The 15,526-nt window shown below is 55.3% G+C and overlaps 1 protein-coding gene across 1 annotated transcript; it reads right to left on the reverse strand.

The window, feature by feature from the left end:
- Nucleotides 1-1,669: 1,669 nt before the first annotated feature.
- BARHL2 (BarH like homeobox 2) lies at nucleotides 1,670-6,565 on the reverse strand. Its single transcript, XM_036347396.1, has 3 exons — nucleotides 5,922-6,565; nucleotides 3,865-4,090; nucleotides 1,670-1,982 (listed from the first exon to the last, which is right to left on the reverse strand). The coding sequence occupies exons 1-3, from the start codon at nucleotides 6,532-6,534 to the stop codon at nucleotides 1,670-1,672; spliced, it is 1,152 nt and encodes a 383-aa protein (XP_036203289.1). The 5' UTR covers nucleotides 6,535-6,565.
- Between the last annotated feature and the right edge of the window lie 8,961 nt (nucleotides 6,566-15,526).

The following is a 15,526-nucleotide window of genomic DNA, read 5'->3' on the forward strand; positions in this document are numbered from 1 at the left end:
TCTGGCTCCTCGGGAAGCATCCTCGTGCTGGAGATGGGCGCAGCCCCAGAACTGCACCTCCCTCCCTCCTCCCCCCCCCCATTCAGTTTTCCCCTCTTATAGAACTGAGTGCTGGGGGAGGGGGGAGGGGGGGTCCGTTACTACCCATTCACACACGCTCCTAAAGCCGGCGGCGGCCTCCTCCACCCTCGGGGCAGGTCCCCTCATTTTGTGGTCCCAGCTCATCCAGAGGCTCCGATAACAAGCCTGGCCCGCCAGTCCCGGCCAGAGCTGCATTCCCTCTCCAGCTTCCCCGCACAGCCTGCTCACTAGGACCAGAGCCTCGGCGCGGGCAGGGGGTTGGATGCCCGTCGGGAAGGAGAAGGCAAGGATCAAAGCCGCCACGAGAGTTTGTTAGCCCGGCCTCTGCGAGTCCCCCGGGCGTCCTAATTGCGCGCCCGGCAGCCTCCCGCTCGCAGGCTGTCCCGCTGCGCGGTGCCGGGCCGCAGGCTTCGCAACAGCTGCGAGGCCCACGGAGCCGCGGCCGCCCGCCCAACACCGGGACCCCGGCGGCCCCGGAGGAGCCCGGGGAGAAGGAGGAGGGGCGGGCAGACCCGGTTTGGGGGTGGGGGGGTCCATCGGCTGGGAAAGTTGGCCGCTCCGGTAGCGATCGCCCGGCAGCCTGCAAGCGCGGACCGTCTCCGGCGGCTGCTCTGAAATGTCCATTTAAAAAGAAAGGCAATCACGCATAATAGCGGCTCTGAAGGGGCCAGCATGAAACTCTGAGCTGTGTTTATACACGTCAACGCAACGCCTTTGCCGATTTTACAGATTCTTAATATTCCCGGATTCTTTTCTTTTTCTAAATCAAATCTGACGCTTCATCAGAATACATTCTGCTTTAGTAAAATCAGCTCCCTCGGATTTCATCGCTTGTTAAAAAAAGATAAACTTTATTTTTTGTCATTTTCAATCACAAAAAAATCTATATTCTTGTCTAAGCATGTATTTTACTGAATCAAAAAGACATGAAAAGGAAAATCATATTTTACTAACGTATATAAGTGACTCTTTTTTGGACAACATATAATAAATATGATATATCACTTATCACTCGGTCTTTCCAATGTACACTTTTTTTTCCATATTATGGAGCATGCCACTTTTCCAAAAGAAAAAAGGTCATGAGAAATCAGTGCAAAGTTCTCAGTCACCCTCCTCTTTTCTCTGGGGCAGACGGAGTGTCCACGGCGGCGACGCCCTCTGCCTCGGGCCGTCTGTCCGTCTGCAGGTCTGGCCCTTGCAGTTCGCTCTCCGCGCCCTTCTCGCTTCTCTCCTTGCCCCTCCCCCTCCCTCCCCCTGATCCCTAAAGTCATTTTTTTAAAAAAAGAACTTGAGGTTTCGTTTTTTTGTTGATGTTTTCACTTACTGGTCGAACTTTGTGTGGGGTCAGCGTTCTCGCCAGTCACGCTGCTGTGGGAGCTCTCCAGCCCCGTCCCTGGGGGTGGGGAGAGGGGCGCGGGGGCTGGCTCCTGGGGGGCCCCGCCCCTGGCTGAGTGTCTTCCTCTCTCGCTCGGCTTCCCGGGGCGGATGCCGGGAGGCCCTGGGCTGGTGCGGGGAGAGGAAGCGCAGCCTTCCAGTAGGGGAGGAGGCGAGGGAGGGACTGCCGCACCGCCTCTGTTCCCCTTCCTCACCGGGGGTGCGGGGTGCCGGGCATGGGGTTGGACAAAGGGTTGAGAGCCGGCTGGCCCCCGGGCCCCAGGCCGTGGATGAGCACTCGGGGCACCAGGGGCCGCTGCAGCTGGGGGTGGGGCGCGGGGGGAGTCCGGTACATGCTGCTGTACATGGCGGCGGCGGCCGCGGCGGCGGTCGTGCTGTCCATGCTGCCCAGCAGGCTCGGGTGGTAGAAGTAGGGCGACGGGAACATCCTCTGCAGCGCCGAGTAGTTCCCCGCCTCGGCCAGCAGCTCCAGGCCCACCGCCGTCTGCCGCTTCCACTTGGTCCTGGAAAGAAGTGGACGTGCACGCACCGCGCGGCCGTGGGCACGGCCCGGGCACCCAAGTCCCCTCTCTGCCCTGTCCCGCCCTCTCCTCCGGGGGGGGGGGGGGGGACAGGAGGCCGACAGAGCTCCGAGAACCCAGAATGAACCGCATCCCCTAACACCCCCGCCCCCAACACACACACACACACACACACACACACACACACACACCACCCTCTTCTCCCGGAGTGACCACCATCCAAGTCAATTTCTTAAACTGCACCGTCAATGGCTGAGACTTTTGCCAATGGAACTCTACGAGCTCTGCTGCCTTTTCCTGGCCCTCGGCTCCACTGCTGCCCCGCCCCCCCCCCCCCCCCCCCCCACACACACACACAGTTTGGGTACCTCCTGAAACTTTCCCGGCGGCCAGCTAAGACCACTGTGTCTACAGGCTGTCTTCTCCCTCCTCCTCTAATTCCCTTTCCCAGCCAGTGGCTCCCCAACAACCCCAGAGGGTCCGCTCTCTGCCCCTCCCCCCTTTCTCCTGGCGGAGTGAGCAGAAACGGTAAACAAAGGGATGCAGACACCCCCGAGCCGGGGACCCTGGCCCTGCTCAGTCCCCGGGGGTGTGGAGACTCGTCTCTCTCATCAACCTGACAGGACCTTACGGCAGGCAGGGGCTGAGGGTAGGGAAGGCAGCGATGAGGTTTCCAAACGGAATTCGTTAGAGGGAGGAAGGGCTCTCCCGAGGGGTCAGTGCCTCGGGGCCATTCTGGGAGGGGGAAAATGCTTTTCCAGATATTGTCTCCTCAGGGAGAGAGTAACAATTAAAACCTGTGATCAGTTTCTCTCGGTCTCCTCCCGCCCCTGTGCACCTCTGTTAAGAAGCAGAAGAGAGCGGGCCTTGGCTCAAATGCCACACGGAGGAGCTCAGGGCTGGTGGGCCGTCCATACCCAGCGGCTGCAGCCAAATTAATAAACATGCCGCCCATTTTAAATTGGCTACAAATGACGCTAATACTTTCCGACAGAATTAGGGTGGCTGGAACCGTATGTAATGAGACAGAAAATTATGGTAAAGATGACAACTGGATGGGCATTTCCAACCACACTTATGGACGATTAAAACACAGGCGAGAGCAAAGGAGGGGGAGAGAGAAAAATCGAGACAAGGGAGACAACTGCCAGGCTTGAAACACACTGTAACCTGGGCCTCAGGTCGCCTGGGTTCCCTCTGCAGTTCGGGAGCCTGCAAGCTCTGCCAGCCGCTTTCCTAATTTCCTTGCAAGGTTCCAGGCGAGCTCTGAATTCGTTAGAGGGAGGGCTGGTGCAGGGAACAGATACTCAGGCTGGATGCTTGGCCAGCTGCCCCATTCTCCTGCCTGCTGCTGCCCACCTTACCCTCTCCTGGCTGCCTCACAGGCCAAGGCAAGGACATTGGAACTGAGACCAGGGGGGCAGTTCTTCGGAGACTGAAATAAGTAGCTAGGACGTGTGGCCAGCTACAGACATTCAGAACCAGCCTGGGGCAGGCCCGAAGGGGGCACCTCGCCTGCTCCACCAGCCTGAGTGTCAGCTGCCCAGATGTCTCCATTTGAGAAGGTGGGGCCTGATGGGCGTGGGGACAAAGTGGGGGAAATTCCAACCACTCGGATTTGAGAGTGAAAGTAGCACATGTTAAGACACTTAGTGCAAAACTCTCTGAACTCCAGCTGCTTCTCAGCAGCTCTTTCCTTGGGGGGGGGGGGGTGGCTGATCCCTGCCCCTGCTTGAGAGCCCCCAAGTGACCACTCCAGGCCCTCTGAGTCCCCTCTTTTCTCCCAAGGCCAGGAGAAAAGAGTGGTGCTCTGGTCACAACCTGGATGGCCAGGCGCTTTGCTCCCCCACACAGCCTCCCTTACCTGCGGTTCTGGTACCAGGTCTTGACCTGGGTGTCAGTGAGGTTGAGCGAAGCTGCCAGGTCCATGCGGTCCTGCACGCTCAGGTACTTCTGCCGCTCAAAGCTACGCTCCAGTTGGTTGAGTTGGTGATCAGAAAAAGCCGTCCTGGCTTTGCGAGGCTTTTTGGCTCTCACAGGGGGACTCTCTCGGCTACTCGTAATCTCCCGGTCTCCTTCCTCCTTTGTTCCTATGATAGAAACCCAGACACAGTTTAGTAAAGGAACCTGGAATAGGGAAGGGTGGAGTGTCCTTCTGTCTCATACTTCCACATTCCCAAGCCAGTCGCTGGTCTTCGGGGACCATACTCTTCTTACACACATACTTGGGCCTCAGCCAGTGTGGGAAAAGAGGACCAATTTCTGGATAAGGAGTGTGGAGCCTTGTGCGGAGCTTCCAAAAGCGTTCTAAAAGGGTATCTGATCTCCCCACCTTTGAAATGTAAAAGAAAAAAAAAACTTTACAATAAAGTGTCCTTTTGTTATTGTTTCCTTGCTGGAGGGGGCTCGGGGAGGAAGGAAGATCCTGTCCCTCTCCTTTATTGTCTTTCACTAAGATTTTTATTTTTTCTGATTTGATAGTTTTCAAAAGGTCTTTCTGGTGTGTGTGTGTGTGTGTGTGTGTGTGTGTGTGTGTGTGTGTGTTTTGAGGAGGGGGCACCTTTTTCATCTTACTTTTTCTGTTTACTCAAAGTCATAGCATTTGTTTTCCTTTTTCAGGTGCACTTGGGAAACGTTGGACTCAAGCTCTCTGCAGCTGCTTGCATCAAGCCTTTTAAAGCTTCAGGAAGAATGTGTCGCCCAGACCCCGAGCTGAGCTCAAAACCACTGAGCCCATTCCGGTGACAGCCCAGAGATTTCCGGATTCCATTTGTCAACTTTGGTTTTTTACTGAAATGCTGGGAAATCGATATGTCAATCCCTCTCTGCTTGTACCCGTTTTTGCTGTGCTCCTTGATCTTCCCTGCAGGAAGAACAATAATCTCTCTAATTGACCCACTGGGGAGGTTGGTGCACACAAAAATCGCAGGACCAGACTGTACATCTGTTTGGGGCACTATTATGCTAATGCTGTAATAGTAAAATGGGAGCCAACATCCCATCTTCCAGTCAGCAACATCTTTCCCAGAGATGGCAAAGATTAATAATAGTAATAATAATAATAATGAACATCTTAGTAAAGGGGGGAAAACTTTCCTTTTATGTTAAAAGTCTTTTGCCATAAAGACCAGAACACTTATGAAGTTGTCTGGGGAAATAAATGAAAAAGGGAGTTGAAAGACAATTTCAATTGTCATCTTCTGATTTTACAAAAATAGATAAATTCAATTCCATAACTTTTACTTTTATAAATTCTACGCCCTAGTTTCTAATAAAGAGCCAGAAATCTTCCTAAAATGCAGCTATTCAGTTGGGGTCATCGGGTAAGAAGGGTGTTCTAAAAATACTGAAAAGCTGATGATAACATTTTACCTTGTGAACGTTCCTATGTAAACCACGATCTAATTTTTTTTTAAGTTGCTCTGTTAATCAACTCGGACATTCTTCCCTGATTAAGTCTGGTAATTCCTGTGATGGTGTTTAGAAAATACGGTGTGGAGGGGGGATGAAATGATTTTCGTTAACTAGTAAGTACCACGTTGTGATCCCACCCGGAGACACCAACTAGCTCAGCCTGTTTCTCTCTCCCAGTCTCCCTATGCCCACTCACAAGGTCTCTGGCCTGAAAAACCTCCTGTCCTTTCCCGTAAGATCACCTCCGCCGCTGGCCCCTTCCTAATAAATTCAAATCAAGTAAAACCACGAACGAAGGTGGGTGTCGGCGGCGTGGGTTGAGAGGTAGACCTGTAACCACAAACAGAACTTGGGCCGAGTCCTCCCTCCCGCTTGCGGGTTTGGACTGTGGCGGCGACCTCGCCAGAGATGATGCCGGAATAGCTCCCCATCGGAGAAATCTGCGGGAGACCGCAGGGTGACGGGGAACCGCAGGAGACGCCGGACGACCGGGGCAGCGGGACTCACCGTGGCATTTGAGGTCGCCCTGGGAATCCTCCCGCTTGTCCAGCTTGCTTTTGCTGTCCTCCTGCTCCAGCTTGGGCCTGAAGCTCTCGTGCGCCGCATTGCTCTCCGGCTTCGGGGTGTGGTGGGGCGAGGAGACGCTGGTGCTGTAGGGCGCGCACGCCGCCAGAGGTTTGCTGTCGCCCAGGATGTCCTTAATTAAGAAGGAGGAGGTGGAAGTCCTGGGGGCTGAGGCGGCCGAGCCCGGATGCTGGGCGGGAGGCTGCGGCGGCGGCGGCGGCTGCGGCGGCGAAGGCTGCAAACTTGGCGCGGGGGCCGCGGCGGGCGGCGGCGGCGGCTGGCTGTGGTGCAGGTGGTGGTGATGCTGGGGCCCGTCGGCTACCAGATGCGGCTCCGGAGGCTCCATGGTGACCGAGATGGGAGAGGAAGGCGCCGTTCCGACCGTATCAATCTCTGAACAGGGGGACGGAGTGGCCTGACTCCTAAAATCCGCGGTCCTCGCCTCGCCGAGCGGGCGGAAATCTCCGTTCATCATGCCGGGGCTGCCCGAGCTGGCGCTGGACAGAATCGTGTCTATTCCGAAACTCGACCCGCTGGCCCCTTCCATTGTTGTCATTTCTACATGAGGTCCACGCCGCTCCGCCGCTCCGCAGCCGCCCCAACAAAGCAAAGGAAGCTATCGATCGCAAAACAAAATAAACACTAAACAATGTTGCCGCTTAAAAAAAAAAAAAAAGGTGGGGAGGGGAGGGAAGGAAGGATAATGGGGAGGTGGCAATCGGTGGACAGTTTCGACACAACTTTTCCCCCTTATGCAAAAAGTAGGGGTGGGGAGAAAGGAAGACGGGGGGGGGGAAAGTTATGAGAATTGTTGCGGAAGCCTGGAGCTCCCGCTCCAGGAACCTCCGCGCATGTGGGGCGGCGGCGGCGGCGCGAGGGACCCCGGCGAAGACGCAGGCGACGGGAGGGGACCCCTAAAGCCGCTGCCGCTGCCGCTGCCGCCCGGGTCTGCTCTCCGCCTGGCACCAGGCGGCAGCGGCGGCGGCGGACGCGACAGGTGCAGCGACCGCGAAGCCCCGGCGGCTGCGAGCCCTCGATCTCCCCCGCGGCTCCCCAGGTGGCTGCCGCGCGCGCCCCGGCGCCCCGGAGCGGAGTTTCTGAACTTTCTTGCAAAGTTGCGGAGCCGACGCCGCGGCGGCCGCGGCCACTAGAGGAGGCGGAGGAGGGGAAGGAGGAGCAGGAGCAGAAGGCGGCGGAGACGCAACGCCGTGCGACTCCGGCCGCTGCCGGGCGCGTTCGCTTGTAATCCGGCTCCTGGCGGGTGGCGCCGACCCCCTCCCGTGACGTCACGGCCACGGCCGGCTCCCCGCGCCGCCCCGGGCCCGCGCCCCCGCCGCCGAGGCCGCGCGCCGGGCCCCGCGCCCCGATTGGCAGCACCGCGCGAGCGAGCGACGCCGACGTGCCGGGAGCCAATGGCCGCGCGGCTCGCGAGCCCGTCAGCGCGCGCGGCTCGGCCCCGCTGCTCTTTTGAGAAGCCTCTGATCCCGGCGCCCGCAGCCCCAGCCCAGCGCCCAGTCCTGCAGCGGCCCCCGCGTCCTCACCAGGCGGGAGGGCAGAGAGAGAGGGGGGCAGAGAGCAGGGGAGCCTGGATAAGGGAACCGCGGGGGTAAAAGAGAGGCAGGATAGTCAGGATGTGCTCGTTTTCTTAAGAAACCCGAAGAGGGAGGGAAAGAGTACAAGAGGGGAAAAGCAATCTGGCCGGCTTACCTTTACACTCCCGCGCCCCCCCCCCCCCCCCCCCCCGCTCAGCAACCACAAACACGCATTTGGTTAGGCGGAGGCCACGGGGAGCAGAGGAAGGGGGTCCCCGAAGGAGCTCGCGGGAGAGTGTGCAGACCAGCAGCCAGAGCTCGGGGTGCGCGGGAGACTCCGAGCTCTGATTTCTCCCCCCACGCCCTTCCCTTCCCACCCAGGCGCCCGGGCTCTGGCCCTGCTCTGTGGCGGGTCCCCAAATGGGGTGGAGACGGGTCCGCGTCCACGCGGCACTCTCCGGAGGAGTGGGGAAGGGACCCAGTCTCTTGGCCCTCCCGCCTAGTCACCAATCGGGGCCTGTGACGGAAGAGGCGGCTGGCCGGACACTTTCTCCGGAGCCGGGGAGATAAACCCCAGGCGTTCTGCGCTGGCGAGGGCAGCCGCGGCTCACTGCGGTGTCGGGCGGGCGCGGGATTCAGAAACTTGGGTGGTAGGTCCGCAGCCAGTTTTCAGCCAATATCTTCTCTCTCTCTCTCTCTCTCTCTCTCTCTCTCTCTCTCTCTCTCTCTCTCTCTCTCTCTCTCTCCTCTCCCTCCCTCCCTCCCTCCCTCCTCCCTTCTTCCCTCCCTCCCTCTCTTGATTGGAAAGGAAACAGTCACTGTGGATCCGCTGGGGGACCTGCGGCTGGCGTGACTGCGACGCCCCGTCGGAGGGTATCAACTTGCATTATTTTCTCCAGGACGTCTCCAGCCTGTCTCTTGTTGAATGTCAGCGTAATGGGAAGTGCCAGTGACAAGCCGGCGTATTACTCCTGATTAAGTGCCGTGTCAACCTAATTAGCAGAGTAATTATAAGGTGCTAATGAATGATTCAAAGTTCTTTGAGTTACATTTTACTCCGAATTACCATTTTAAGAACCCTATGCACCGGAGCGGCTGGCATTTCTTCCGCGGCTAGGTGCAGAATGGTGCTGTAAAGTGGCCTTTAAAGTCTTCAAGGGCTGGGCCGAAATCTGGGGTTTAGTTGTGGTCCTGAAGGTCACTGCCTGGAGAACCGCTTTCTTTCTTTCTTTCTTTCTTTCTTTCTTTCTTTCTTTCTTTCTTTCTTTCTTTCTTTCTTTCTTCCTTCCTTCCTTCCTTCCTTCCTTCCTTCCTTCCTTCCTTCCTTTTCTTTTTTCGTTCTTCTATTGAGGGCCGGGATGGGGGTGGGGGTCAGGAAGGCCAATGACCTCCTGGGACCCGATACCGCCTTTCTGTCGAACCGGATCCGCGCGAGCCCTGATCAGGAAGGGGCACTGGGAGACGCATCCTCCCTGCGTTTTCCCAGGGAATTACATGCGTTTGACCCAGAAAATGCCCGCACTGTTGCAAGGGTGTGTGGAACTGTGTCTTATCTTCTGCACGCCATCTTTTTCAGGGGTCTGTCTCTGAGGAGAGCAGCAGGGAGAGAGACAGGAGGCGAGGACATGTGCATTCCGGGCCGCTCTGGTTATTGTCGAAAGGCCAGGGGCGTTTGGCTGAGGAGTCGGGGCTGGTGAGCGACGGCGGGGATGCGGGGCGAGCGGCGGGCAGAGGACCGCCCGAGGAGTGCGGGAGGCCCCCCCGGAGGCGTGTAGGGCGGGCTGGCCAGCTGGGCTCGAGCCTCTCTGGGCCGGGAAGCCGCAGAGGGCCCGGATAATGCTCGGAGCGGGCTTAGATCCTCCTGGGAGCCTCCTGGCCCGGCCTTGGCCTTTCGGCCAGAGGGATTTTACAACCAGGAGCCCGGGACTCAAAGGGCGTCTATCACATGGAAGGCTGCAATGTCCCTCCCTTAAGGCTGGCGCCACACACCCTCGTGGCCTCGGCACCCCGCGCCCCTGGCATACTCGGCTGCTGTGGGAAGGGCGCCGGGCGCCGGGCCTGTCCGAACTACAGGCCTACGATACACGTTCTTCCCTTCAAATGATCAATTAGGGCGCTTCTCACTCAGACATCACCCACTAACTTCGCAAATGAGGCTACAGCATACACTTTTCTCGCAGGCTATTCTGGGTGGGAAGTAGGGAGGAGGACAAACAAATTTAAGATCCAGAACTGGTGGCACTGCACAAATCAGTTATTCTTGACCTTGATAAATAATTCATTTCAGCCTGTTTTTGTTTTGTTCCGATGCTTGAAATGACTCAAGAGCTCAAAAGGCTGAGCCCACAGTTGTGTTGGGCTGTTGGACAGGACTTTTTGCTTGGAATGATGTACATTAGCGGGAGAGACAGAGATATGACCCTACCAAAAAATGAAATCTAAAAAAAAAGGGAGAGAGGAAGATGAAAGTGTTAGGAGAGGGGGAGTGTTCATGTTATGAAAACTCCAAAGCAAACAAAACAGACGCCAGTCGGCCCCACCTTGTGAAGAGCTCGGATCCTGTTTTTCTTAAGGAAAGGTTGAGATCCTAGAAGTTTCCTTTGGGTGGGAGGTAGGTCAGCTTTCCAGAGAAACCATTGTGGGGGGAAACTGGGACCTTCACTTTATCAAGGCTCTCATCTTAGAGCTGCTACCAGAGAGGAAATGCTACCAGTGGCCTAAAGATCCAAAAGAGGGGCTCAAAGACTCCACCAAAAACTTTATGGGGGAAAAAAAAAACACTCTTCGGGGGTTGGGTTTTGTTTCTTAACTTTTCACGGTTCTTTTTTCTCCAGACACAGTCCTCTTTTGCTTTCTGGAAATACACACACACACACACACACACATATTCATACATACATACATACACACACTAGGGCAAAAGTAGGTTTACAGTCATGAGTACGTGAAACAAAGTTTATACTTGTTTTATTATTTATTATTGTATTCTTTTCCATACGAACAATTGTAAACTTACTTTTGCACCACCTTGTATATACACCCAAGAAATTATGCCCTTTCTAGCAGAGCAAATGATTTAACTTTTCATTTTAAAAAATAAAAATCCAGAAATAAAAGAGTGCAGATGAATTACATTTTCAATGCCCATGTAACCAGAAAAGAAATGCATTAACTGGATTTAATCTGAGATTTTTTTTCCCCACTGGATTTAAAATACAAACAAATATAATTCCTAAACTGGCATGGATTTGAAAATGATCTTCCACTTTCAGGACTTCATTTCCTTTAAAAGAAGACAAAGGAAGGAAGAAAATGATTTAATTTTTGGAATATTTTATAATACTTTGCATAAAAAGCAGTTATTTGCCAGCTGTGGATAATAGAGAACAACCTTTCCTTTCTGGCTTTGAAAGACGCCAGTCCTGATCACTAACGATGCTCCCTCCCCACCACAGGGAAAGTTTCAAACGCTCTGCATTTTAACGTTTCATTCCTCAATACACTCCCTCAGGCTCACTCTTATAACTGAGACTTGGGGTAATGTTTAAGCTGGGTCACCAGGTTTTTTAAAAATGGAAGTGAACTTTGAAGAGTTGCACCTATAGATCATGAGGAACTTGGAACTAGTGTTTTTTTTTCCCTGTCATTTTGTTTGAACGTTTCTAAGGGTCCACAAGATAATGCCAACTGACCCGAATGAGGTGCAAAGGCGCTTGTCTCCGCTGGGCGGCGCCAAGAGCCCCAAACCAAGACAGCGGCTATTGTTTCTTTCTATGAAAGATGCACGATAAACAAATAAGCTCTCCCTTTCTAAGGCTGACTCCCTGACGGTAGTGTGTCCTCTCGCCTCCGTTTCAAAGCTACAGGAACCGCGGACATTTTCTTTCTCCCCCACCCCCGCCCCCAGTCTATCGATGTATATCCAGCTGTCTAAGGGCTGGTGCGTATTTGCTTAGAAAAATAATATAATAAAGAGAAAGACATGAAAACACTGAAATTGAGCCACTTAACAGACTGAAAAACATTGAAAAAGACATGAAAACACTGAAATTGAGAGCAAAGAGAGAAAGGGAAAGTGGAAGAAAATGAATAAGTTAACTGAAAACTGTTTCAATAGAACCACGGGTTAAAATGTTAGTCTATGTAATTACTAATTGTCCTGGGGGAATAAAGGATTTGAGAGATCATTCTGGTATCATAATAAAATTTGAGAGAACTGTAATTTCACCACAACCTTGCAGATGAGTAGTTTAGAAGAGATTTAGCAAAGTTGGCTCTCCCTTGGGAATTAGAGGTGCGGGCGTCCTGCTTGAGCAATCAGCAGGAAAGTTGATGTAGAGATGAAAGAACGCTGGAAGAGGGAATTTTAGTCTTATTTCTGCCATTTTCCAGTGTTCTTGAGCAAGGCACTTAACCTTTCTGATCACCAACTTCCTTCTCCAGTAATGGGGCAAATCCTTGCCTAGAATAGGGTGATCCTGGTGACCAAATAAGACCTTCTGTGTAAAAGCTCTTTGTGAAATGTGAAGCAAGAGTTTGACAAATGAACAACACAAAGGTGGCAGCTATTGCTGGCTATAGTTACCTTACAGTAGCCATATTTTTCCCCCCACTTCTTCCTTCCCTCACTCATTGTGTTCAATCACTCAGTCCATAAACATTTCTGAACTTGCATTCTGGGCCAGGTGACTGAGAATGGGACACGAACCCTCCTAAGAGAGTTGACAGGGGCTTCGACACGGCGGAAATGCCAGGAGGCCCACGTGAACCCGCTACAGTGGGGATGCAAAGGCAAGTGGAGAGTCCTGCCTCAGGAGGCGTAGGGGGAAGAGAAAGGCTTCCTCAAGGGAGTGAAGAGTGTGTGTCCCTTCGGTCATGAAAGAAAAGGGGTGGGTTCCAAGCGGAGGGGCATCTAGAAAGGGGTTCATTTGGTAGCTATGCGGCATCATGTAAACATGTCCAGAAATTGTTCAAATGTGTAATCTCCCGAGGGTGGGTGGGCGGGCTGCAGGCTGCGGGCATGTGTTGGCTGCGGGATCCCTCCTGAGTGCTGCAGGGAGCTGCTCCTGGAGCTCCTTGGCGGGAACAGGAAGTCCGCGCACCTGCCCACAGACCTCGGCGGCAGGATTGCACGGCAGAGTAGGTTTCCTCCCAAGAGATGGTCCAGCCCCCTCCAACCAGACTGTGACCGCTCCTCCCCGCTCCTTTCTGGAGTTCCAAACCCTTCCAGTCGGGAGTGGAGGTGGAGACGCTCACAGAGTTGGAGGGGGAACACGGGGAGAGGCTTTACTGAACCCTTCCTCAACTGACCCACCGCCCCCGGCGAGGGCTGGCTCCCGGAGAAACGGAAGGGCCCCTCTGTGGCACTGCCACCTCCCGCTATAAAAATAAAGCAAGCCCTAGCTGGTTTGGCTCAGTGGATAAAGCGTGGGCCTGTGAACTAAAGGGTCCCGGGTTCGATTCCGGTCAAGGGCACACGCCTGGGTTGCGGGCTCCATCCCCAGTGGGGGGTGTGCAGGAGGCAGCCAATCAATGATTCTCTCTCATCACTGATGTTTCTCTCTCTCCCTCTCCCTTCCTCTCTGAAATCAATAAAGATATATTTTTAAAGAAATAAATAAATAAAACAAAACACGCAGAAGCCGCCAAGGCTCCAGAAGAGAGCTGATTTTCCTATCCACTCCCGAGGTTAAGAGGGAATGGAGGGGCCAGGGCGGAGGGGAAAGGAAAGCCTCAGAGAGCTGGGCGAACACGACAACCCGGGAAGGGGAAATTCATTTGCGATGTTAATTAACAAGCGTCTAATTAAAACGGCACTTTGAGCGCTAATCAATCGCCTTATTAAGTTAGAGCCATCACTGGAACAAATGGAAAGCTCCCCGCCCCGGCTCCTGCCTCCGGTGCGGGCGGCGCCAGGGGAGGAGGGACCGCCGCTGCCAACTCCCGCAGCCTGTCGGGGGTCTGCCTAGTCCTCCTGGTCCGGGGTTCACCGGGCCCCGACTGCTCGCCCCTGCCCCGCGACCTGCTGACCTAGACGTGAGGCCAGGAGGCGATGCCTCTTCCAGACGCACCTGGCGCGGGAGAAAGGGGAGCATCAGCGAACAGCCGGAGCAGCTAACACCGACTTTGCTTCTGACAATAGCGTCCCCCAATGTGCGGGGCTGTGAACTGAGAGCCGTGAGAGAGGCGGGAGGGAGGGTGGGGGTGGAGGGGAGCAGTTTAGCCCGAGAGGGGGCGCTCTCCGGATGGGATAACATCTTTACGTTTCTCCGAACCAATGCATAGCCTCACTTTGGAAACTCTTAGACCCGTGCCAAGGTCCGGCCCAGCGACCAGGAGAGAGTGGGCCTGTCCCTGACAGGAAGGGCCGGACAGTCCCGCGGCCTCTGTCTCCTGGGGCTGCATGAGGTGGGGTGGGGTGCGAGGGGGGAAGCGGGAGTGGGAGTGCTGATCGTATGGTATGGGGCACGCTACCCCAGCCCCCCCCCCGCGCCCCCCACCCAACCCACCCCTGCTTCCCCATGCTCTTGGCCCTCCAAACTCGCTGAGGAAATTATGGTTTTGAATCTCTGTTTTGAGCATTCCGCATTTCCTAATGGTTAAATGCCTGCTTTTCACCAAATTCCCACGGGAGAAGCATTTGGCGGTAAGAGGGAACTGTGAATTTCAATGCTATTTAAGTGGGTCCTTCTCCTCCAACCCCACCTGCCTGGCGCCCGGGTTAAGGCCGAACAGGCGCGGCGCTCACACGGCCGCATTCCTGCGCTGCGGAGCAGAAGCGCGATCAAGAGGGACCCCCTCGGACCCCTGAATGGCCCGCCTTTGACGGCCTGCTCCGGAGAAAAAGAGGACGCCATTGGAAGGAGGCCTTTTGCGTGGTGGGTGATGTGTGGCGTGGGCCAGGGTGTGGCTTATGTGTCTGCGATGACACGCGCGATCTGAGCTAGCCTGTGGGCTCGCCTTCCCAGACGTGCACCGGACCGCGTCTGGGGGTGGGTCTGAGAATGCTTGGGCGGGGAGGGGGGGGTCCCGGGAGAACCGAAGGAACGGCTCCCACGGGCAAAGTTCAGAAGCATTAATATTTTAATCATATTATCATTATTCAATATAATAATATTTGCTCGGTTAGCGGCACTAATTAGGCCGCATTAAAACTGTAGTGTCTCCCTAATGGTGCGTAATGTGCCCACACTCACATTTTTCTCTTGGAGGATGGGAGGCTCTTGGCAGAAGAGAGGAGAGGAGACAGGCAAGCAGTGGGATGGGTTGGGTGTGGGCCCCCAACACATACAAACGCACCCCCCCCACACACACACACAGATTCTAGTGTCTGCCGGGTGGTGCCCGCGTCCTGTGCGGGCGGTGGGTCCGGTGCGGGCGGTGAATGAGACCCTCCACTGCTCAGTCGGCCCTGCGCCCAGCAGCCTCCTCCCCAGCCCCAGGCTTTGGACTCAGCGGATTGATTTTGCTACCCTTCCCCCTTTTGTGTGTGTGCCTTCAATTGGTTAGGTTTTTAAGGTTTGGGAGGGCCTTTGTGAAAGAATTAAAATACTCTTAACGGGAGCCCCTCGGCCCAGAGCTAGAGGTCCCGCCCCCTAGCTCGGGGCTTTTAGGATCTTCTCCCCAATGGGAATTTCTTTCCGAGGTTCGAGGGCGGGAGTGAAGAAGAAGCGCCCGCAGAGCAGCGCGGGTCTGGGTCTTCTTCCCGCGGCCGGTGCGGGCGGTGGGGCCGGTGCGGGCGGTGGGGCGGGCGTCCGCAGCCCTCCGCGAGGCGGCCGTGAGCCCGGGAACGCGCCCCTCCCGCGGCGCGGCGAGATCACTCTGAATATGTAATGGATTTGTGACGCGCCCGAGTGTGCTGTGTGTTCCGGCACCGGGGTGGGGGATGGGGAAACTGAAGCCGGATTGGGAGGGGGGCTGCACAGAACTCACATTACATCGCGCACCCTAACAATCGCAACATTCCTTTATTAAAAACTGCCGCGTGACATTTACACTGAGCCGCCAGCCTCTGCC

This window comes from Myotis myotis, unplaced genomic scaffold (assembly GCF_014108235.1).
Source record: "Myotis myotis isolate mMyoMyo1 unplaced genomic scaffold, mMyoMyo1.p scaffold_m19_p_2, whole genome shotgun sequence".
NCBI classification, from domain to species: Eukaryota; Metazoa; Chordata; class Mammalia; order Chiroptera; family Vespertilionidae; genus Myotis; species Myotis myotis.